At 59.6% G+C, this 23804-nt stretch overlaps 1 protein-coding gene across 1 annotated transcript; it reads left to right on the top strand.

The window, feature by feature from the left end:
• The first annotated feature begins 1035 nt into the window (after window positions 1–1035).
• Window positions 1036–23698, top strand: MLXIPL (MLX interacting protein like). Its single transcript, XM_075033314.1, has 17 exons — window positions 1036–1668; window positions 9896–10002; window positions 10159–10241; window positions 10445–10534; window positions 11304–11348; window positions 11654–11852; window positions 12617–12694; window positions 17169–17341; window positions 17420–18017; window positions 18661–18734; window positions 19186–19369; window positions 20048–20160; window positions 20333–20452; window positions 20796–20923; window positions 21285–21408; window positions 22609–22738; window positions 23210–23698. The coding sequence occupies exons 1-17, from the start codon at window positions 1373–1375 to the stop codon at window positions 23329–23331; spliced, it is 2664 nt and encodes an 887-aa protein (XP_074889415.1). The 5' UTR covers window positions 1036–1372; the 3' UTR covers window positions 23332–23698.
• Window positions 23699–23804: the final 106 nt, after the last annotated feature.

Below are 23804 nucleotides of genomic sequence, written 5' to 3'. Positions count from 1 at the left end.
ACAGAGCAATGCAAATGTGGCTGAAAAATGAAGAAATAGTTCCTAAGTGAGGTTTGCACCAATCAGTGTGAAAACTATGCAAAACAGCTATTTGTGCATATTCCTCCAGGTCTGAAAAATACCCTGGACGGCTGCTCACTCCTCCAGAACACCTGCAGGACCCACCTGTGTGCTTCGGAGGGTGCTCTGCTCCACCTGCAAGCTGGATTAAAGTTCAGATGCCTGTGGCCATCTATGTTAGCTTTATGTCACTGTTTATCCCATGTTTTCATCAGAGGTGCCTAAAAGCTTGCGCCTGGGTGCTCTCCAGGCACGCGTGCTTGTGCCAGGCTGTGGAGCTGGGAAAAAAAAGGCCAGAAACTAGAGAGAAAAAAAGCGATTTAAGCCTAAAATTATATCCACTTTGTCCCTCTGTGGCTCTGGTTAGTGAGGAGATGCTTGTGACACAGGTCTGGCTGGCATGGCACATGCTAAGCCCTGGCAAGAGATGGGGAGGGGGCTGGTGCATCAAGCCCTGCCTGCCTGCATCTCTCAGGACACCTTGAAGGTGAATGTAATCCAGTTTAAGGACTGCATGACTGCAAATTGTGTAAATCCCACCGTGCCTGAGCTCATCGTTGCCCTCTCTTGCATTCAGCGTTTGCATCACCTCTCCTGCTGGGTCACACCTCGGAGCAGGCTTTTGCCTGGGCTGTTTCTCAGCTTGATGCATGGCTCAGTGACTCGGCGTGCTTTGCGCTGAGCTGGGTGCCCGTTGCTATAATTTTACCTGTTTGTGTCCCTTAATCTGTATTTGTTTCCTTGGAAGTGCGGGGAGATACATTAGGCCAGAGGCACTAGGTAAATACCGCCTGCTCCTCTCCCTGCCAGCACGCTGGGAGCAGCGATTAACCCGGGGTAAACAGAGCTGACTGCCAGCAAACCCGTGGCCCCTGGTGAAGGGGGGGACAGAGGACCCGCAGCTGCTCCTCCCCGGGTTTGCAGGGGAAATAAAAGCCGGGGCTGTCAGGTGTGTTGCAAGAGCAGGACGGCGGCGTGGAGCTGAAGCTCCTGTGGCCGGTGGCCGGTGGCAGGGTGCTGTGGCCCGGCTGACGGTGCGCCATGGGCGGGATCAGCCACCACCAATATAAACAGGGCTGAGAGCGAGCCGCCCCCGGCAAACTGAAAGCTGAACCTTGGAGCGTGGAGGAGACGGCGTGGTCCAGGGCGCCAAGCGAGGCCAAGGAGGAGGTGTGGTGTGGGTGTCCTGTGCCGGGGAGCCCAACGGCATGTGCTCGACGCTAACACAGCGCCCATAGGGCTCTGGCACAACCAGGATGTGAACCGCAGCGCTGGGGCAGGCTGATAAGGGCTCCCCAGCAGGCGCTGGGCGATGGCAGGAGCTCAGGGGGGGCTCCCGGGTCCCTTCCCAGAGCCCCCGGTTGGGCCATGCCCCGTCTCCGACTCCGACTCGGACTCCGAGGACACGGCTGTGGGTGGCACAGCACCCGGTGCTGGGGCGCAGAACCCCTCCCAGGTCATCCACAGCGGCCACTTCATGGTGTCGTCCCCGCACAGCGACGCGCTGCCCCGCCGGCGCCACCACCGCACCGAGCCTGAGCTGGCTGATCCCCGGAGCATCGACCCGACCCTCACCCGGCTCTTCGAGTGCATGAGCCTGGAGTACAGGTGAGTCCCAGAGCCCTCTCGCTGGCACGCGTCTCAGGACCCCCCCCAGCTCTTTGAAGGTATGAGGCTGTCTAAGCCCTACTGGCCATCCAGGAACTTGCCGCCGACAGACATCCTCCTCTTCTCCATTGGGTTGTGATGGGCGATATGCTCAAAAACTGCCATCCTGGGAGGTTTCAGGGAGAAAGAACTGATGCTGGGTTGCTGGCCATAGAGTCAGACAAAAAGTTCCTCCTCTCTTCACAGGTATCTTAACCCTCCTCCGTCTTCCCATGAGTCCTGGAGTCATTGCATCCAGCTGTAGCACCCTCATAGCCAGACCCTGCACAATCTGTAAAGCGGTACTAACCCTGTGGGCAGCCAGCACTCAGTTTTTGGCAATCCAGGCCAGAGCAGGAGTCCTGCTTTCCCGTCCTTGACTCTGCCCACATGTCCCGAGGTTATTCCAGGACATGCAGCACCATTAGGGGCTTGGATGGCTGCACAGGGCTTTGTCCAGGGCCTCCTGCAAGCTTCCCTGCTTCCCTCCTGCAAAATCAGATGGGTAAACTGCATCGTTTCCCCAGCCACACAAATCACCCAAGTCCAGGACGCTAGGGACCTGCTCATCCCACAGCTCCATGGCGAGAACAGGACAGCCTGCATGTCTCTTAGTGCCTTGGTCCACATTCTTGGAGGCAGCTCTCCTCTTTTGCCAAGGCCCCAGGGTTTTGAGTTCTCTCAAGCATGGTATCAGGGTGACTTGCTCTACTGGCATCAGTACAAAACTGCTTGCACAGCTTTCCCAAAGTGTCCAGGCGCAAACCTGGAATAACGATGTCCTACTGATGCCACATGAAAACAAAACCTCAGCAAAACAGCCTTGAAGAGTTGCCCATTGCCTTGTTCCATGCAGAGTCTCATTCAGTTGCTGACCTCTCAGGTATGCCTTGAAGTCCTTGAGTGCTCAAGGTGATGGAATATGTGGTCACTGCCAGAGCACCCCCAGTGACGCCAGGCACTGGGACAGCACTCCAAGGGTACTAGTTGCCACATAGCTGTGTACATTTGGCCCATCGCCACATCCCAGATCGCATGGTTTGCTCACAGCCGATGCGGCACAGTTCTCCTCCAAGGTGCTGGTGAAGCTGGCTCTCTGCAGGAGCACACTGAGCTTCAGCGTGGGGTGACCCAGCTGAGGGTCATGCTTCCTGGTCAGGCAAGTAAGTCACCCCTGAGTGCCATGCACAGGGACACTGAGGCACTGATGGCCTCACTCTCTTTTGCTCTTCCAACCCCATACTTGCCATACTCTGATCCTTGCAGCTTGGGGCTGGAGGAACGGATACTGCTCCACCCCAGAGTGCTCAAGCTCTTGACTCCTGAAATGCACCACAGCCTCTGTGTGCCCCTGAGCTCTGCTGCTCCCCAGGCAGTGGGGAAAGGGTGCAAGTGCTTTGGCAGTTGGAGCAGACCACAGCAGCTGTATGCCACCCAGGGTTGGCCATTACGCTGGAGACAGGGCTCCATCACTCCAGATCTCTCTACCCCTTGGACTCTTTCAGGGCCTTGTTTCCCTCCTGCACTGAGCATGATAATGCACACACGAGCCCCAAGCCCAGCACTATGGCAAATTATAACTGCAGTTGGACAGCAGCCCTCAGTGAGGAGGATCCACATCAGCTACAAAGCATTAGTGCCACTACTGATGGCCACCCTGGATGTCTCCTGGCTGCCTTGGTGCAAGACTAGGTCTTCCTCAGCACCCATAGGAGCAGTTCTTGGTCTGCTGTGGAGCCAGGGTAGCTGCAGGCCATGGGACCCAACCAGGAAAACGTTGACATTGGATGTTCTCCACACTTCATGCTCGGTTCTTTTCTCTTGGAGTTCCTTTCATCCTTAAATGCTCTCCCCCTCCACCCCTCAGCTGTCATGCTCTGCAGCTTGCCAGCACCCTACAAAGAGGATGATAAGCATTGATCAGAGATTGGGTTCAGGTGAACCTGGACCTGTGATGCAGTGCTGGATATGACTCTCCGCAGGTGGGATTGGACTCTGGCTCTAGAGCTGACCACTCTGCTGGCTAGCTTCTGTTCAGGCATTTCTTTTCTCCCTTTGGAAACCCATGGCAGCTTTGCTAATACATTTTTGACAGACTTGTAAGCAAAAGTTGGAGGAAGGTATTGGAGGGGGGAAATGGAATTTAAAGATACTTGGCACACCTCTACTTTTACTTTTATCTGACTTGATACTTCTCTGCATCATCTGCCATTTCACACCCTCCCTCCCAGCCAAGTTCCTCAGAAGGGATGTTGGTGCAGCACAGCCTCAGCTGGAGTCGCCAGCCAAATGTCCTCCAGTCTTCAGGAGTGCATCCACAATTATGTTGTAAACTAACTCCCTAACAAAGTAGAAACTGCAGAAAGGTATTGGTTGGGAGGCACCTCTGGAGTTTATAGTCCAACCCCTGTGCAAGGCAGGGCTAACTCCAAAGCCAGATCATGGTGCTCAGGGCCATCACTGATGGATGGAGACCAAGGATGGTGAACAAATCACCTATCCACCCTGTTCCAGGGCTGCACCACTCTCACAGGGAAGAGTTCTGTCCATGGCTTTAATTGGAGTTTTCTTTGTTCCAGCTTGTGTCCGTTGCCTCTTGTCCTTTCTCGGTGCATGTCTGAGAAGTGTCTGGTTCCATCTCCTCTATAGCCTCCTTTGGGTAGTTGAAGGCAGTAAATAGATCCTCCCTTCACCTTCTCTTTTTCAAGCTGAACAAACCCATCACTCACCCTCCTCTTTTGTCATGTACATTAGTCCCCGACCACCTTAACGTCCTCCTCCAGGATCACTCCAGTTTGTGAAACTCCCTCTTTTATCGGGGGAACCAGTCGGGACACAATATCCAGCCTTGTCCTTTGCAGTGCTGGGTAGAGGGGAACTATCACTTCTTCTGACCCGCTGGCTGAGCTGTGAGTGTTGCAGCCACCCATTCCTCACTGTCCTGGCTTACACCGTTTCAAAGGCACTAAACTCTCTCTAAACAGTATCATTTTTCAATGGCTGTACTTGAACAGTCATTTGAGTACTGTAATTCCTCCCCTCTCCAGCATTCCTCTGTGGCACTTTACAGGTGTTTATGGCAGTCCTGTCTCAGCTTGAGCAATCGCCCGGAGGATCTGACCTATTATCCCCCAATGGGCTGGACTGTGCATCAGTGCCTTGCTGGGAAAGAAGCGCTCTCTCCACATCAAGGCTTGCTGCTAGCAGTAACTTCTTTCTTCAGATCCCTCAAAGAGAGGCAACTCTGCCCACCAAGGTCCTCCTCCTGGTGCTGGGATAAAGCTGTTCCCAGGCCCTTTGTACCCATTTTCAAGGACACTTCCAGCAGCTCTCCTGCCAAAGACTTAATGATTCTTTTCCACTCCTTATTCTCCTGCAATGTGCTGCATTTATTGAATCCCTTCCTTAGACTGTTGTTTCTCCTGTAGGTGGACTTCCCTGCAGCCCACTTGGCCCCCTCCACGTTTCCCCAAAAAGCTGAGTGTGTGGAGCTGAGCTCCTTCAGGAACTGTTCACGCTTTGGCCTTAGCACAATCTCCCCAGCTGAGCAAGCTCTTTCTCCTCATCACTGCAGTGTGACTCCCCAGTGTCCTGCCTTGCAGGTCTCCTGGGCTCACACACCTTTCTGTGGCCCATTGCAGGGAATCATTGGGTGACTGACCTGAGGGACTGTCCTCCTGAAGGGAGAAAAAATGGGTGCAGATAGGAACTGCGAACTGCAGCCACTTGTGATCTTATCTTGTACAAGTCTATCCTGTGCTTCAGAAGAAGCCTCCTGTAGCTGTTCCCAGAGTGCGATGTAGATTAACCTCCTCTTCTCCCCTGCAAATACCAAGAGGGGAGATTTAGCAGGTAGGGACATCAGACTGGTAAGTGACGTGAAGTATTAACTCTGCCCCTCTTGTGATTTAAAAAAAGGCAGGCTTCAATTACATCCTTGTGTGCTGATTCCCTACTAATTCATCCTCCTGGCAAGCTGATAGCAGGCCCTGAGGCTTTCCTAGAAGAAGTGGAATTGCTGCTATATCTTTGCCATACTCTCTAATTGATTCTCTAATTCACAGTGTCTTAAACACTCATGCACAGGGCAGAAAGCACCCAGGCAGAGACCCGAGTGATGCACAAGCTGAGCTGCCCTCTCCCTGTTTCCTCCTCTCAGGATTAGCCTGCACTTTCCTTTGCCCACCTGGCAAATCGCTCACCTCAGTTCACTACGGTTCACTACAGCATTTGCCCACAGCCCTGTGCACTAGCTCAGGCTGGCTGGAAGCAGCTTGCACCAATGTGGCAACATCCTGCGATTGCTGGGTCCACCTCCACCGTTTGATGAGGCTTTGGTCTCATCCAGACCCAAGATGGTCTGGGCACTGCCTGTGCCCTGGCTGGAAGGAAGTGGGAGGTGAGGGAAGCAGAGCTCGGTGCCAACAGCAGTCCTGGCTTGGCAGATCCCTTTGGGGCTTTGCGTGGGCTGGGCAGCTTCTGCTACGAGTTATCTGCATGATGGGCAATAGCGGGTCTGGTGAGGGGAAAGGCTCCTGCTTGGGCTAAACCCATCCACATTGCAGTGTGGTTGTGCTGTCATTAGTGGCAGGGAGCTGCATGCCTTTTCTCTGTCATTTCCCAAGGATTTGGGGCTGATCCTGTCCAAGCAGTGTGCAGAGGAGTTGGGCTGGTGTGCAAGCCTGTTCCCACACAGATGCACAGTGAGGTCGTACCTACAGAGATCCCCAAAATAACTGGTTGTGGACATGTACCTAGCTTGGCTCGCAGCTATCCAGCTTCTCAGACAGCTATTTGCAAGAGGATGTAAATGACTTTTCTCATCTGGCACACTTCATGCTTCCTTTGCACAGAGGAAAATGGCTGCCCAAGAGGCAGAGCTGTAAGGGCAGAGGCAGTCCTATCCGCGAGTAAACACACAGAGGAGGTCCCAATCTAATCCCCAGTACAGTCTATTAACAACACAGCCCTCGAATTACCCCAGATGCACCCATGCAGGCTGCAGCACCGTCCGGGGCAGAGCTCACTCCCTCAGGAGGCAGCATGGTGAGTGGCCAAGCTGGCACAGCAGCCTTTTCATCAGTGCAATCTGGTAAAGAAAAAAGCTCATTTAGATAGTAGAGATTTGAAGTCGGATTTGAACACAGTCGTTTTTTGCTTGGGGGCACTTTACAGGAAAATTGTGGTTAGATATTTAACTTTCTTTGTCAGACTCTAGATTTTAAAACAAAAACTCAAGAAAAAACATGACTTTGCTAGAAAAATTTATAAGAAATTGGACATGAGCTTTTAGGACTCCCAGGAAAGGCTCTCCTCTTTCAGCCAGCCCAGGGCCAAGCTGTGTCCCAGCAGCCCAGGGAGCAAGGGGGGCTCTGACAGCCCCACGGGGGATCCTGCTCCTGCTGCACTTGGAAACGCCGAGCAGGCTTGTACCTGCCAGATGACCCTCAGCTTAGCTGTTCCCCTCCTGCTGTTGCCTGCTTCTCTTTGTGCAGCCCTGCATCTCACCGGATCATTCCTCCTTCCTCCTCTTGCTGTTGATGGAGAGCAAAACATTCATTATGCCATGAAAGCAGGGACCACAAGACCTTAAACTTCTGGATGGACTAAATGAATCACAGAGCAAACGAGGTGCAACTGGCTGAAACAGAGTTGGTGCTGACCCACCTTGGGTTTGGTCTCAGGCTGAGCCCTGCTCCCACCTCACCCCATCCCACAGAAACCCCTTAGCCAGTGCTGGGGTCTGTGTCACCATTTCTCCAGCAGCATGGGGCAGCAGGACCTCAAGTTTGGGGCATCCCAAACCTTTATCGAGGCTCAGCACCGGATTTGCATCCATCTCCCTGGGAGATAATTTCAGGGAAGGGTGGGGTGATTTTCAAGGCAAACAAGGGAACAAAGATCAGCCTGATAAGCCCCCAAACTGAAAGGATTGTTAATGGGGAAAAAAGGTGGTTAATGGCAAAGCCCAAAGGCATCTCCCTTCTGCCTTCCAGGCCACAGCCCCACCAGCCTCGTGCATGGCTGAGGTGCCCGTCTGCAGCTGCGGGGCTGTGGCCCTCGGGCTCAGGCTGCTCCTTTAAGCTGGCTGTCAGGGTGGGGGGCACTGGTAAGGACTGTGGCTGGGTAGCCTTGACCAGCAGGATCTGGCCATGTGCCCAGGAAACCCTTCCCTTCCATTGGCTCCTCTGGTTGGCACCAGTGCGCTGTTTGCCTTGTGCCGCTGGGGAAAGTTCAAAATCCTGGTGATAGCAGAGTGGCCAGCGCGTAGCCAAGTCCTTAACTCTCTGTGGGCTGGAGCCATGGGGACACGGGTCCTTCCCCAGTCCCTAGGGCAGTGGGTCGGGCTGGGACTCCCTGGGGAGACCGTCCCTGTCCACCCCCGCAGGTGGGAGCACCCGCTCCCAGACACATCCCTGCATCACGCTCTGGAGTTGGAGGGGTCCCTGATCCTTGTCCCCCACAGTGAGATGGGCCAGCACCACTCTTCTCTTCCCTCTGCCCCGGCACGCTCTCTCTGGCCGCAGAGCCTTGCAGGACCAGCATTGTGGTCTCTCTGCCTTGCACTGCTGACTGGTCGGGCTGCCTGGCTCTAACATCGAGGACAGCACCCTGTCTGCAACAAGCCACCTGCCCGCTGGGCTGCACGGAGCTCCAAGCCAAACTCTGAGCCGAGCCAGCACAGGCACTGAGGGAGGGAGCCCCCCTTGCCATGCTGTGCCAGGCTGTGCAGCGGGAGGCAGATTTCAAAGCAGGTTAATGCAGAATTGGCCAGTCTTTGTCCGAGGGTTTCACAAGCTTGAATGAACAAATGTGTGGCTTCTTAAAGTATTAGCTGGGCACTGCTCTCATCCCCAGCACCTCCTCAGGGACATGGCCTGACGGCACCTTGGGGTGTGCCTGAGGAGATGCTGGCAACGAGGGGATACAGCAACCCTACACCCAGCCCAGCCGCTACCTTTCCTCCTCCCTGCATGTGCCGAGGATAAATGGGACCCAAAGCAGCACCAAGACCTTTAAGGGACAAACTCTTGGCTGGAGAGGGCCATGGGCTTCCCAGGGAGGGATGCCATGCGGCCTCCAGCCTGCTCTCAAAGGGCCCCTCCGTGCAGCCGGCATTGCCCCAGAGCCATGCCCTGGTGGATGGGAGAGCCAGGGCAGCTGCTGCGCTCACAGGGAGAGGTGAAAAGGACCCCAAAGTAAGGCAGAGGCACTCCAGCCTCCCCCATGGAGCTCCTGGGGCAGCAGGACCCTCAGGACCTTCCCGGTGGGTGCATGCAAGGGGGTCATGTTCCTTGGCTGGAAGGAAACAAGACAATTGGTGAAATGTGGCTGCCTGCGCTGCAGGCCCCATTAGGGCCATCACCACCACCACAACATGCTGTAGAACAAACACGGTTGCTGCTGGGAGCTGGGAAACAGGAAGGAGGGAGCCCAGCTCGGGCTGGGGGCCGGGGCGTAGGGTACAGGTTTACAGGGATGTGTGCGGAGAAGAGCCCAGGGCAGTGCTGGGCTGAGGGCAGGGCTGGTCCCACTCTCTGCCTGTCTTGGGGCACAGGCAGGCATCCCTTAATGTCTTTAACGTCCTCCAGCTTGTTGTCCTGCCTTCCCAGACCCACATAGATGGCTGCCCCTGCCTGCCCCGCTGCCTGTGTCTGGCCCCAGCTGAAGGCAGTGTTTCCAAGCCTTGCCTGGAGTTAAAAGGAGGGTCAGAAATAGCTGCCCAAATGCTGCGATGAGGCAAGAGCCACAGCAACACATGTCTCTGGGTGTCTCGTCTGGGTGGGAGACTTCCCTTCCCGTCCCCCAGGGCAGGATGCAGCTGTCCTGGTCGGGGGCAGCGGGGTCCCTCCTCAGAACTGGGGTTCAAGCCTCAATGAATCAATTCCTCCATGTGCTGTGCTTTAATCCCAGGGATTTAAGAAGCCTCATGTGGGTCTGTGAAGCTCACAGTTTAGGCCTGTGCTGCTCTCAGGGTGAAGAGGAGCTCAGCGTGCTCCTGTGGGTGTTCCCATGGGTGCTTGGCAAGCAGCCTGCAGCAGAGCCACACGGCTGTGCCTGCTCTAGACTTGCCACCAGGCTGGTGGCCCCAGGCATTTCTCAAGAGAGAGATGGCCCCTTGGGAGACCCTGAACTGGGAGGGCTCTGGGACGGTGCCCCTCAGCCTCTCCTTTGCTTGGTGTTTTAGTGGGAAGCTGGTGTCTCCAAAGTGGAAGAATTTCAAGGGGCTGCGGCTGCTTTGCCGGGACAAAATTCGTCTCAACAACGCTATCTGGAGAGCATGGTACATCCAGTGTGAGTACGGGGCCAGAACCCGCTCTGTCTGCTGAGTGCCAGGTGATGCTGGGTGGGACGGGGCTGGCACTGGGACAGTGATGTATGGGTGCATGGGCACCCTCCCCAGCACAGGGATGGAGCCATGGGTAAAGCCATCTGTGTTTTCCTGTGCAGATGTGGAGCGGAGGAAGAACCCTGTGTGTGGCTTCATCACCCCGCTGGAGGGGTCAGAGGCCGATGAGCACCGAAAACCAGAGGTAGGGCATGGTCCCTTGCAGCTCTCTCAGCCAGGAGCAGGTCTGGGTGGCAGAGGTGGGAGCTAGGGACATGCAGAGGGCAGAGCTTGTGGTATTTCTAGCCGGGAAAGGTATTTCTGATGTGGCACAAGGAAACCAGCCCTGGCTGGGGGGTGCTGGGGCTGGGGGGCTCAGCCATGACCCCCTGCCCTGCCCTCCTCCAGGCTGTCGTGCTGGAGGGCAACTACTGGAAACGCCGCATCGAGGTGGTGATGAGGGAGTACCACAAGTGGAGGATCTACTACAAGAAGCGGGTGAGTGGCTTGGCCCATGCTGTTCCCTGTACTGTAGTGGTGCCAGCAGTGGGACAGGACATCAGCATGCCCAACATGGAGCTGTGGCTGACTGGGAGCGGGACATGGCAGGCTCTTGCCAGCATGGGAAGGGGATGCTGGCTGCTGCCATGGTGCCGGTGCAGGGGAGCTCGGTGGGGACCCCGTCGCCAGTTGCCCGTGGTGCTGCGGTGTGCTCCGGCAGCCCAAGCTGGGCTGACTGTGCCCTGCCTGGTGTGTGATCCAGGGCTGGGTTTGGCAACATACCCACAACACACGTGTTGGGATGGGTCAAGTAGAGCCATGGCTCACCCACAGTGCTCCAGCTGGGCTGGAATTTGCCGGCCATGTCTCACTCCAGCACCACGTGCTGCCAGGCAGGCCGGGTGGCTCTGGGTCGCTCTGGGTGCCCACTCTTGGGCATGCTGGCACCACGACCTTGGCTGCCCACCACACAGGGTGAAGCGTGGTCCAGCCACCTCCCCAGGCCACTTGCTTGGGACTGATAAAGGCCGGGGTTGACACAGGTAGGCTGAGTGCTGGCAGCCTCGCACTGCCACACACCACTGGTCCCGGTGCTGTGGCAGCTGCTCAGCCCTAGACACTGTAAAGGCAGACGTTAACTCATGGCAGCCACACTGAGCCCCTCGGGGACCCCCTCCTGAGCACTGCCCCCACCTGCCCTGCCCCTGGCTCTGCCCTGCACCATGCCCGCCCTGGCTGAGGGGTGACACAGGCTGTCTTCTTCCAGCTCCGAAAGTCCACTCGGGAGGGAGAGCTCTCCAGTCCAAAGCGGGTGAGTCCGCTGGGGAAGGGTGGGGAGGGGGGAAAAGGGGGATGCAGTGTGGACCCCTGTGCTGGGCAGCTTGGGAGAAGGGCAGATGAAAGCCCCAGGGTGTGATGAGCCCAATGGGATGGGATGCCAAGCACTTGGGATGCCAGATTCACCCTTCTGGAAGCATCAATGTGCCAGGTGTGAAGCTTTGGAGTGAGAAACGCTGTGGAGATCATGGGAGCTGCCAGGGAGAGCAGCTGGGGAGCCAGGCATGGACCCTACCCCAGGAGAGGTGCCCCCTGGCTCCTTTGTTCCATCTCACACAGGATGAAGATGTCTGGAGGCCAACAGAGAAATGGTGCAACCAGCTCTTCTGCAACGTGGTGCCCATGCTGCTTGGGGATGAGGAAGAGGAGCCAGGGGGTAGGCAGCACTTCGACTTGGACACCTTCCTCTCGGATATTTCTGACACCCTCTTCACCATGACACAGACACCCAGCACCCACCAGGCACTTCCTGAAGATGGTAGGTGCCATCCTCAGACCATGCTCTAGCAGGATGTGGAGGAGGAGGTCCAGGTGGGCAGCACGCACTGTAGCATCTTGCTGCCTCTTGGCTTAGCCCCTGAGAGCTGCTGCCTGTGTCCTTTGGGCAGACAGGATCCCCTGGCATCCATCCTGCCGGGGCACAAGGAGAGGATGCTCCTGCCCTGCCCAAACAGATCAGGGAGCCACTCCATGGAGTGAGAGCTCTGTTTGGGCAGGGAGGGAGCATCACCTCCTCCGGTGGCTCCCTACGGACCAGCCCGGGCTGCTCCAGGGGGGATGGGCTGAGCTGCCCAGGGAGCACTAGCCCCGTGAAGGACCTTGCACCAGACCCCAGGGCAGGGCTGCCAGTCCTGGGTAAGCAGTGGGCAGGTCCTGCCTTCCATGGCCACTCTTTGCTGTCCCTGCCTGGCCAGGTCCCTGGAGCTCTTGCAGCACCAGGCAAGTCCTGTGCCAAGGATCAGCATTTCCCTGGGGTTCTTGGGCACTGGATGAGGTCCCAGAGGTGCTGGCGGGCAGGGTGGTGGGACAGGATGGCCCTTGGTCTCCACAGAGTGGGCACCCATTTTGCTGCCCATGCACAGCTGCAGGGCAGGGTGCAGTGACGCAGTGTGCAGCAATGCAGGGTGCCATGGAGGGGTGGCAGCCAGGCAGGTGTGAGGGCAGTGGTGGGAGGAAGCCTCATGGGAGGGTCTCGGGGTTGGAGTGGCTGGGGCCTGATGTTGCAGCTCTGCCCTCTTCCAGCATATGTTGGGAATGCTGACATGATACAGCCGGACTTGGCACCCCTGCAGCCCAGCCTGGATGATATGGAGATCTCAGGTAAGAGCCAGCTGAGATGTGGTACCACATCCCACACAGCCCAGCATGGTCTGCACCCCATGGCAGCCCAAAATGGGCAGTTCAGAGGGCTGGCCAGGCAGCACCAGAAACTGCTGGGACAGCCAGAAAGCACCAGACATTAACTGGCATGGAAAAAGCAGCATGCATGGACCAGGGTGTTGTGGCAGTCTGCAGGGCAGGGGCTTGACATGCCTGCCTGTACCTGGGGCAGAGCCACAGCAGGTCAGGAAGGGCCTGGCCAGGAGCTGTGGGAGGGGATTTCTACAAACACAGGGTCTTTCCAGGAGTGCTAAACCACCTCGGTTTGGATGCAGACAGAGGAAAGACAATTGTCCCCCACAAGAAAGAGGAAACCTCCAGAGAACAGGTTCTCTGCTGCTGCATCCCCCTCCTCACCCCACTGCCTGGCCAGCCGCAGGCTGAGTAGCCCATGGGGCTGGCTCAGAGCTGAGACCCTGTGCTGGGCTGTGCTACATCCCCTGGGGACAAGTCACTGTCCCTTCCAGGCTGGCCCAGAGACAAATGTGGCACTGGTGTCCAGCTGGGGCAAGGGGGCGGCTGAGGGGAACGCTGGGAAGTGGGCAATGGCAGCCTCCTCCCATAGGGCTGCCACGAGCACTGCCATGCAGGATCTGAGCCATGAGTGTCCATGAGCGCCATGGAGTCAGCTGGGACATGTGCTGATCCCAGCTGTGCAGTGTAGTGTCCCCATATTCCAGGGCAAGGCACCACTGGTGCACGCTGCACCGGGGACCAGCTCTGCCCTTGAACATGCCAGAGCTGGTGGCCTGGGTACACTTTGCAGGGTGGGAGCTGGTGTGTGTTGGTGGCTGCAGCCCTCCTGGTAGCTGGTGACCTTGGGCAGCACCAGCATCTCTGGACTTGTCTGCGCTTCTGTGAGCACCCTGTGAGCTCCACAGCTGGTCTCCACTTCCTTCGGCAGGAGGAAACAAGGGTGCTTGCACCATATGGCTGCAGGGTGATGCAAGACCAGATGCTGGCGGGGAGCGGGCTGGGGCACTCTGATGTGCCAGGGCAGGTGGTGGCATGCCCCAGGGATGGATGGGGTGGGAAGTCTCTTGCTATCCCTTCTTGGCTCATTCCCTCCAGAGTTCCCATCAGGGTGAGATTTCCTGGGAAGAGGGTCTGTCCTCACTGCTGGCCCTTTGCCTCCTGTCCCCAGGTGCCCCATGTGGGCATCAGGTGCTCGGAGGTGGAACGGCATCAAGTGGGTCAAATTTGAGACTTGACAAGTGTCCCTTCCCCCAAGAGGTCCCACATGGTGCTGGAAAGCTGCACCAACCCCTTTCAAGGGGCACCTCTCCACAATGGTGTCACAGCAGCAGCCTGAGCACCTCTCTTTGTGGGCCCAGCTGCTGTTCATGCCATGGCCTTGTGCTGAGCAGGACATGGCAGAGGGCACGGCAGTGCCCATCTGTACCAATATATTTCTATGGGCAGCCAAGTTGTCTTTTTTTTCTGGGGAAAAGGCCTGCATTTGGTCCAGGGTGCTGCCTGGGAATGGGATGGGTCTTACTGCAAGCCGCTACATCGCAGGAAAGCATTCCTTCCTGTTCTGCCCGTGCCCAGCGGCTCTGCATGGGGGGACTGCTGGGCCTGGGGAGGGTCCCAAGCCTAGCTGGGGTCAGGGATGGCATCCCAGCTGTGGCTTGTTGTCTGCCCAGGTTTGGGCTGCTGAGCATGGCTGGAGAGAGGCTTGTGAGCCCGGGAGCAGGGCAGCACCCTGCAGGGTACTCAGAGACTTGTGGGTGGGAGTTTTGTCCCAGATGTGGCATTTCCTGGGATGCTGTGCAGAGCAGCTAGCCCTGATGACGAGAGGTGACAGTCCCACAACAGCCGAGCACTGTGTGTGAGCGATGTGTATGCTGGCGGGATGCAGGTGCACGCTAGGTGGTGAGGGCATACAGGGCACGGGTGTAGGAGCAGCAGAGAGGTGTGCGCACACCATGCGATGGGCAGTGCTGGGGGTGTGTGCCCATGGGGCCGTGGGAGGACTGGGGAGAGGAGATGGGGAGAGAACGCTGGGTGCTGGGTGCCAGAGCTGTGGGTGCCAGCCAACCCAATTGTGTCCCCAAGGCTGCTTTTCTAGCAGGGCATGCGATGGCTTTTCATGGCTCGGGAGCAGGGATCCCCCCAGGAGCTTCGTGCAGAGCACTGCAGTGCAAGTGTGCGGGGTGGGCACCACAATGGTTGGCGCAGGGCTCCCGCAGGGTCACAGGGCTGTCACCGTGTCTGGTGGCTGTGGCAGAGCTCAGCGCCTGTCAGTCATTGTGTGAAAACCAATCCCCAAATGAGGAAGCACCTCATGTCCGCGGCGGGTGCCAGAGCGTGATGTGGGGTGGATGGAGAAGTCCTGATGGCAGAGGCGAGGGAGCAGCCTGGCCCCATGCCCTGCTGGCACCGTGCTCCAGGTAGGACCTGTGCTGGGCACCGGGGCACTGGGGGCTGGGCTGGCTGTCCCATGGGGTGGCATCACCCTGCCGTGCTGCAGGGCTCTCGCAGAGCCTGGGGCCGATGCTGTAGGGTCCTTGGTTTGGGAATGGGCTCTGTAGCTCCAATCCCATTGGAGAGCAGCCCCAGGTTTGAATGGGATGCCAAAGGTGTGGTGTGCTAACTGCGTGGGGTCTTCTTCCTTGGGCAGTGATATGCCCTGGCCACGCTACACTGCCTGGGAGCAGGTCAGGGTGATGCGATGATGGAGAGAAGCATTGGCAAAAGCTGTGGGGTGGGGAAGGAGCAGGAGAAAGGGAGTACAGGGCTCCCAGAGGCAGCCAGCCACCTTCCATCCCTGCAGCACAGCAAGAGGCACAAGAGGAATTGAATCTGCAGAGCTGGGCACTAGAAATGCCTATAAATACCCACAGAGCTTCAGCGCGGTGGCAGGGCACAGCCTAGTGTGGGCACAGCGGAGGGCTGGGGGCAGCGTGGAGCTGGGTGCTGTGTACTGGGGAGGCTGAGACCCTGCCTGGCAGCACTGTGGCCCACACTGAGTGCCGGCCCATGGAGGGGCAGGGGTGGCTCTGCCGTGCTCCCAGGCATTCCCTGTGTCCTTGGTAGGGGGAAGGGGCAGTCTGAGGGCTGAGTGGGGCAGCTCAGCAGTGGCACTGCCCCATCTTGCACCAGTGTTACCCTCAGCTGGCAGCACATGGCACTGCTGGAATCGTCACCATGATCAGCCCCATGGCATCCCACTCTGCTGGCATGTTTGCTCCTCTGGTGTAGATTCAGAAGTGTCTCAGGCCTTTGCAGGTTCTAGCCAGGGCACCCCAGGTGCTGGAGCCTGTGCCACAGCCTGGAGGGAGAGCAGTCATTGCAGCCCTGACAGTGCCTGGGGCATGGCTGCACACGCTGGGCAGGCAGACCCAGCATGTGAACTCAGCCAGGCTCTGCTGGCGGGAGCACGGGGCCTGGAGGCAGTGATGCTCATGAGCCAAGGGGTTAGGAGCATGGCTGGGTGCTCCCCGGAGGGGACCGGTGTCCTGGGCTGGCTGCTTGGGCACAGAGCCTGTGCCAGGGGCTGTCAGTCAGCTGCCTGCAAACCTAGCCAGCGCTCCTGCTCCATCCTACAGGGAAGCATCCAGCAGCCCCATCCCCACCCCACAGTCATCCTCTCCAGGGAAAATCCTCCCAGTAGCGATGCCCAAGCCAGCACAGGCAGCGGCAGGACCAGCACCGAGTGGAGGCGTGCGTGGGGCTGATGTGCCAAGGGAGCTCGTTTCACTGGGGAGGTGGCTGCCCAAAGTGTCAGGCCAGCCCTTTGCGCCATGGTGTCTGAGCCTGTGGAAGGAGCAGGGCTGTGGGAAGGGGAGAGGAAGCGAGAGGGAGTCGCGGCAGGGTCACGGGGCTCGGCTTCGGGAAGGCCATGGGATGTGGTTAGCCGCAGGCTGCGCGCACGGCAGCGCCGGGGTGGGGAGGCAAGCACTCGCCACAACTCCAGGGGACCGTCCCCCACGACTTGGGGATGCTGTGACACGCTCCTCCGAGCCCCGCCACTGTGGCTGGCCCACAGCCTGGGTGTTGTGGTTCCTGCCCCAGCCTGGGGCTGGTTCAGGAGGAGCAGTACAGTCACGCACGCCCCTGGGAGCAGCCTGGCGCTGGAGCACGCGGCACCCAGCTGGGTGTGGGGGATGGGGTGCCCACCCTTGGGTGGCACCCCAGGCAGGTTTTCCTGTCCCCATGCGTGTGGTAAGGCTGGCCCCGGGCACGTGGGCTGCCTCTTCCCTCCATACTCCAGTGTTTAATAACCCAGGGGCCAAATCTGCTGGCAGAGCCCGGAGCTGCCCCAGCCCCGCAAGGTGAAGGTGGGACTGGCAAGTCCCCAGCAGTGCCAGTAACAGAGTACGGCTCCACTCGGTGTGCCCAGGGGGCTTGTCACCCCGTCTCTGAGAAGGTCCCCTTATGCCCATCATTCTGTCTCCACTTGGCCCTGCAGATATCTTCACCAGCCACCGGCCACTGCCATCACAGACGCAACCAGGCTACCAGGAGCCGCCCTGCTTTGTGCCCATGGCTGAGCCCCTGTTCAGCGGTGGGGGGTCCCTGATGGGTGCTCGGGGGCTGCCTGCAAGCCCTGAGGCCTCGCTCCTGCCCAGCACCCTCCTCCAGGTGAGCAGGATCCTGGCCCGTGGCCTGTGGCTGCCGGTGCCCCAGGCATCCCCTCTGACCCTCCTGTGTCTCCTGCAGCCCGGTGGTGCCTCCCAGCTTGGCCTCCAAGGTGCCTTCCTGGGCCCCGAGCTCCCCTCGGCCCCCCTGCCTCCTGAGCCACCCACCGCGGCGCCCGGCAGCCTCAGCCCCCAGCTCCAACACAAGCCCCTGCTGCAGTATGGCCTCCCCGGCAAGTGCCTTGGCCTGGAGCCACCAGGACCCCACTACGCGCCCCCCGTCCCATCCCCTGGGGCGCCGCTGCTGGGCCCGGACCCCCCATTCTCCCCCGCCTCGGCCCCCCGCTCCAAGTTCCCCTACGCCAGCTCTACTGGCCCCTCGCTCCTGGCCCACCCCGCCTCCCCACTCTCGGCACCCTGCTTCGCCGCCCACGCCCCGGGGCTGGGTTATGCAGCAGGCATGGTGCCCCTGGGGTACCCCGGCCCGGCCACCCCCCAGGTCCTGCCCCCCGCCCTGCTGGGCGACCCCAGGTTTGTCCCCCCCAAGGGGCTGCCCCAGGGCAGGGGTGGGCGGCCGAAGGCGAAGCCCGGCGGCACGAAGGCAAAGAGGATGCCGGGACCCTCCGCGCCGCCCCACCTGGATGTGCCCAGCGCCTGCCTGAGCCAGCTGCTGACCACAGGTAATGGGGCTGGGGGGCGGCAGGGGGGATGCAGGGGCAAGCCGGAGTTAGGGGGGATGCTGTGGGGGGGATCAGAAGGGGAATCCTGCTTTCTCCCCAGAGTTGGGATGCTGGGGATGCTGGGCAGGGCGCCTGGCTGTCCCCATGGCGGGGCAGCACCAAACCCAGGGGTGAAGCCATGCCCGGGGAGCTCCCCCCGGCTCCAACAGGCAGGAGGGAGATGGGGCCCAGCTGGCCCCAGGGCTTGGCCACGGGCACCGCTGCATACTCCCTGTGTCCCCAGCCTGGTCTCCATGGCTCTGTTGGCACGGATGGGCTGAGGGGTCACCGGTGTCCTGCCCGACCTGCTGCCAGTGCATATGATGGGACAGGTCCCACCGAGGCTGTCATGTCCAGCCCTGTGCTTGCCTGGGGAGGGGCTGGGTGTCCCTGCCTGCACTAAGGCTCCCAAGGACACCCCTGCTGCGGAGAGCAAAGGTACCTCTCTCCAGGGGCTGCTTCACCCTTCTGCAGGGTAGACAGGCAGGGAAGGGGCTGCACCAACGCCACTGCTTGGGGCTGGCTGTCCCGCGGGGCAGGAAAGGTCACCTGAGCCCCAACACCCTCATGCAGCAGTGCCCTTCTGCTCCCTGCCCTCTTGCAGCCAAGCAGGAGCTGGCCCTGGATGCCCCATGCCCGATGGGTGCAGGTTTCATGCCCACATCCCCTGTCTCTCTGGTAAGCACTCGCCTACTCCCCAGGTTGGGAATTGCCCTCTCCTTGTTGCTGGGGCAGGGGTAGAGATGGGGCAGGTGGGGAGACGGGGCTCTGTGGGGTCACCTTTTGCACTATGGGGCTGGATAGGCACAGGGAGAAGGAGGGGGCATGTGGCTGGGGTGCTGGGGAGGCAGGAGTCACCTGAGTGTTTTCTCCTGGGAAAGAAACAGGGCAGATGTGGGAAACATCCCACCTGCAGGGCCCCTTTCCTGGCGATGGTGCCCTGGGGGAATGGGGCTGGGGCTGCCCCCGCAGATGGTGGGATGGGGCTGCACATCCCCCCTCCCTGGTCCCCTTGCGGGTGTTCGGCTCTCAGTGCCTGGGCACTGACTGACCAAAGGGGAAGGCCTGGTCCCTGGTGTGCATGGGGGGCTGGCCCCCCAACCTCCCACTTCCCTCTGCCTTCTCCCAGCAGCAGAGCGCTGCCCCCGAAGTCCCTGCCACCTTCCTCTCCAGAATGGCCCAAGCGAGCCCAGGACTGGCTCCTGGCTCCAGCCCTTCCCAAGCGGTGCCAGTGCCGGTGCCACTGGCGAGCACCCAGCCGGGCCCACTGCTAGTCCCCAAGGTGGAGCAGCTGTCCCCCACGTCGGCTTGCGGTGAGTCTGGGGCACCCCAAGGAGCTCCACAGGACACCACGTTTCCTGCAGGTAGCTTGGACCAAACATTGTGGGAATGTTTCATTTCGACTTCAATCCCAGCTATTTACATATACCCAGCTGAGCACGGATTATTTCCTTCTGTGGGGAAGGGCACAGCCCCTTCATCTGCCTCCTTCTACAGGGGCAAAAGTAGAAACAGGAAAAGACAAAAAGGAGCAAAATGTCAAACTGTGGTTTTGAAAACCTGGAGCTTGGTTTTTGAGTGGGAAGCACCTTGCTTTCACCCGCAGAAACCAGAGTGGCAGCTGGAAACCAGGCTCTGATGTTGTTCCCAGTTTCACTTTGGTGCTGCAGACCGCAGCCTTGCTGCCCTCGGGACTCTCTCCTGGCGATTTCCAGCCCAAGAAACACTGGGAATTTAAAATGTCATGTCCCATATGCTCCCATTTCTGAGCAGTTGTAAAATGAGTGGGATTTGGGATAAGACAAAGCAGTAAGATGTGGTTGGATGCTGGACCGGAGCATCCCTGAGCAGGGTTGCTGCCCTGGGGCTGAGGTAGTGCTGCAGGCTGCTCCTCTCTGCTTGTCCCAGTGTGGGACTTTGGTGTCAGCCTGTCACAACGGGCTGCTGCTGCTGCTGCCCCTCTCCCCAGAGCATCACTTTTCCTTTTCCAGGCAGTGACTGGCCCAAGCCTGGCCAGGCTTCCCCAGGATCCACTGTAGGGCTGGGCACTGGCATCTCCCTGCACCACCCTGTGTCCTGTCGGGGCAGGCCTGAGTCCAGCAAGGTACAGCAGGAGCAAGCACTGCCTTTGCTATGGGGGGCACTATCTCCATATGCTGCTGCCCCCCAAACTCCCCCCCACCTAGCTGCAACCTTTGGGCAAGCCCATTCTGATGGGGCTGGTGGCGAAGGGCTGTTCCCGCTGCCAGGATGTGCCTGACAGCATTTACCCACAGATGGAGAGCCGCCGCATCACACACATCTCTGCCGAGCAGAAGAGACGCTTCAACATCAAGCTGGGCTTCAACACGCTGCACAGCCTGGTGAGCACACTGAGCGCCCAGCCCAGCATCAAGGTGAGTGCCCAGGGCTGTGCGGACTGGGCAGCCACAGGCACACAGGGACATGGTGTGTCACCTGGGGATGCTGCGTCCCTGGTCTGCCCCAGTGCACAGGGCTCCTGCCCTGCGCCCCAGTCTATGGGGCAGGCTTGGAGCCCGCACCAGGCACATGGAGACCCATGCAGTGCAGTTGTGCCAGGGTGGCCTGGGCTCTGGAGCCTGTGGCAGAAGCTGCCAAGGCTCGGCAGTGGGGAACATGGCACCTCGTGCTGCCAGCCCCACTGCACAAAGTGCCGGGTGCCCCATGCCCTGCCTACCCCAAGGGCTTCCTTCACCGTCTCACCCTGTGGCCCCATAGGTCAGCAAGGCCACCACCTTGCAGAAGACAGCTGAGTACATTTGCAAGCTGCAGCAGGAGCGGGCGGCCCTGCAGGATGAGGCGCAGCGGCTGCGGGAGCAGATCGAGGAGCTGAACAGCTCCATCAAGTAAGGGGGACATGGCTGGGGGAGGCAGGAGGGAGCCATTGCCTGCATCAGCGTAGCCAGGCAGGGCAAGCGGCAGCGCTGGGGAGACAGCAGGACACAGCAGGTCTCCTGAGCACCTCCCAGGACCTGCATCTGACTCTGTCCCCTCTCAAACCCTGTTTGGGGGAGGGATGATGTTCAAAAGGCAATGCTGTGTGGGACCAGAGCATGGGGCCATGCCTCACAGCTGCCCTGGGAGGGGGACACTGCCTGCCCACCCTTGCTGAAAGCTGAGGCCCTGCCAGAGCCTCTCCCCATGGGGTGGCCCCTGTGGCTCCCAGCCTCCTGAACACAGACCCACAGCACTGCTTGTGCCCCACAGCCTGTGCCAGGAGCAGCTGCCAGCCACGGGGGTGCCCATCACACGCCAGCGCTTTGATCAGATGCGCAGCATGTTCAACGAGTATGTCCGCTCCTCCACACTGCAGAACTGGAAGTTCTGGATCGTATCCTTTGGGGCCAGTGCCTGCTGCTTGCTCTGACCCCTTCACCAAACATTGGGTCCTCTGGATAACCGACTGCTCCTGGGTCTGTGGGGCCCCTCCAGCTCGAGAGGCTCTGGGGACCATGGGGAGATGTTTCCCAGCCAAGGGCACATGGTGAGACCATGCCGAGATGCTGTGGTTAGGAGAAGCTTCTGTTACAAGGGAGCAAACAGAGTAGGAGTAAATGGTTGGTCTTTGGGTAGAAGTTGTCACTGGCGGAGCTGAGCTCATGCGGGGACTAGCTCCTGGTGACATGGGAACTGGCTCTTGAGAGGCAGCAGTCATCAACTAGGGATTAGGAAAGGTCCAGACACAAAGCTGGTGACATGATGGCTTGGTCTTGGTGGCCACATGGCACAACCTGGAAACCCAGGTGTGCCCACGCCTGAGACACAAGTCTGGGCTCCACATGGTGGAAAGGATGGAGGGGACCAAGGGCCAGGGAACGGGTGGTCAAAGGGCTGGACCTGCTTCTTTGTGAGCAGGGATTAAGCACACTGCGACCATTAAGCTTGCAGAGACTGTGAGGTCTACAAAATCCCAAGTGGCAGAGGGATGGGCAGGCATTGCTGCCCACAGTCCAATCCAGTGCAGGCAGTCCAGGCAAGGCAAAGGTGGCTCCTGATGCAGAGTTGGGGAGCACTGTGGAGCTCCTTCCACAGGACTCTGGGTATACTAAAGCTAACATGGGCTCCAGGACATGCTCGTGGTGGAGGTACCTGCAGTGGATTACTATATGCACAAAATCACCAGTCGCCAGCAGTGGTCTCTGCAGGCTGGGAGCACCAGGGGAGCACACTGGACACACTGGTGTCATGCCCTGCTCCTGGGCACTTCAGAGGACGCTTCACTAGCTGGCTCCTTGATCTGCTCTGGAACAGTTGTCTGGTGTCTAATCAACCATTTCTGGCAGCCCAGTCATGATGGGGGTTATGCAGCTCTCCCACTGCCTGCCCTGGGTGACACTCAGATCCCCATCACCCCAGCAGTACGGGCTGGTGCCCAGTGTGGTGCTGTGCTGAGGAAGGCACCCAGCAGGTTTGCTCCAAGGCCAGGCAGGGAGGTTTGTCCTGCTGCCTGTAGGAGAGCGCTGTCCACACCTGGCAGGTGGGAAACCATGGTCTTGGCAAGGCTGGTCCTTAACTCCTCTGCTCCCATCAGTTCAGTATCATCATCCGGCCCCTCTTCGAGTCTTTCAACGGCATGGTCTCCACAGCCAGCATGGAGAGCCTCACCCAGACATCGCTTGCGTGGCTGGACCAGCACTGCTCCCTCCCAGCGCTTCGGCCAAGTAGGTGACCCTGCTCCTGTCTGTGGCACCTTAAAGAAGCCAGGCTGGCCTACTGGCATGGACTGATGGAAAAGCAGAGGGGAAAGGGATGGAGGCGTCCTGGGGGCAGTGGGGCTGGTGCTGCACCACGCTTCTGCCACACAGGAGGGAAGCACCCATGGGATGTCCTGGGGCTGCGTGCTTGGTGCTTTTTCACACTCCTTTCACAACCCACGCTCCAGCTGAGCTGGCTGCTGCTGCGCTAAACCAAAAGCCCATGCCCTGGCTGGGCAGGGCTTGACCCTCCTCAGACCCCCCCAAGGTGGGCTTCCCTTCGCCCTTTTGCTGGGGGCTGTGGCAGGGAGCTGTCGTGCTGTTCCAGGGGCTGGAGCAGGGAAGGGAAGAGCCATCTTCCCCAGGATGGGTTAACCCAGGCCCCTTCCAGCTGCCAAGGCACAAGGGGCAGCTGACATGTCCCACGTCTCCCCGCAGCCGTCCTGAGCTCCCTCCGCCAGCTGAGCATTTCGACCTCCATCCTCAGCGACCCGGCCTGCGTCCCCGAGCAGGCGACACGGGCAGTGGCAGAGATGGGCCGCGGCGGTGGCTCCTCCTAGCTGCCCCTGGAGGGGCTTTCCCAGCCCTGCCAAGACCCTTGCTGCTGCTGGACAGGCGCCCGCCAATGCCAGCGAGGAGGCCCCGGCAGGGCCACCACGGCCAGGCTGCAGGAGCAAGGGGCAGTGCTGGTCGGTGGCGGCCCCGGGGCCACGGGGGTCCCGCTTCCACGGGCATCGGCTTGGGGAGTCCCTGCCTGCGCAGAGGCGGGGGCTGCTGCCGTCCCCCCCGGTCCTGCGCCCCAGGACCTGCCAGACCCCCGGAGTGGCTGGCACAGCACTGGGCCCCGTCCGCCCTCAGCCAGGAGGCCTGGGCCGGGGGAGCTGCTGGGCGGCGGTGCCCGGCCCCGCTGCCTGATAAAGGACTCACTCTGCCTACAGGCCACAGCGTGGTTCTTCCTGCCGCGGGTCTCTCTGGGGCAGGGCTGGGGGAGGCCGCAGGGTGAGGGCAGGGGCGGGCAGGGCGAGGGCGAGAG

Source organism: Buteo buteo, chromosome 7, assembly GCF_964188355.1.
Source record: "Buteo buteo chromosome 7, bButBut1.hap1.1, whole genome shotgun sequence".
NCBI classification, from domain to species: domain Eukaryota; kingdom Metazoa; phylum Chordata; class Aves; order Accipitriformes; family Accipitridae; genus Buteo; species Buteo buteo.
Note: the sequence above shows the minus strand (reverse complement) of the source record. Positions and strands in the feature narration are given on the sequence as shown.

What these genes read in the sequence shown, in the direction of transcription:
- MLXIPL (XM_075033314.1), top strand. Translation starts at nt 1,373, where the DNA reads ATGGCAGGAGCTCAGGGGGGGCTCCCGGGTCCCTTCCCAGAGCCCCCG. An exon ending in TGCCCAGCACCCTCCTCCAG is followed by an intron (nt 17,342 to 17,419) that starts GTGAGCAGGATC and finishes TGTCTCCTGCAG; the next exon opens with CCCGGTGGTGCCTCCCAGCT. An exon ending in GCGCCCAGCCCAGCATCAAG is followed by an intron (nt 20,453 to 20,795) that starts GTGAGTGCCCAG and finishes GTGGCCCCATAG; the next exon opens with GTCAGCAAGGCCACCACCTT.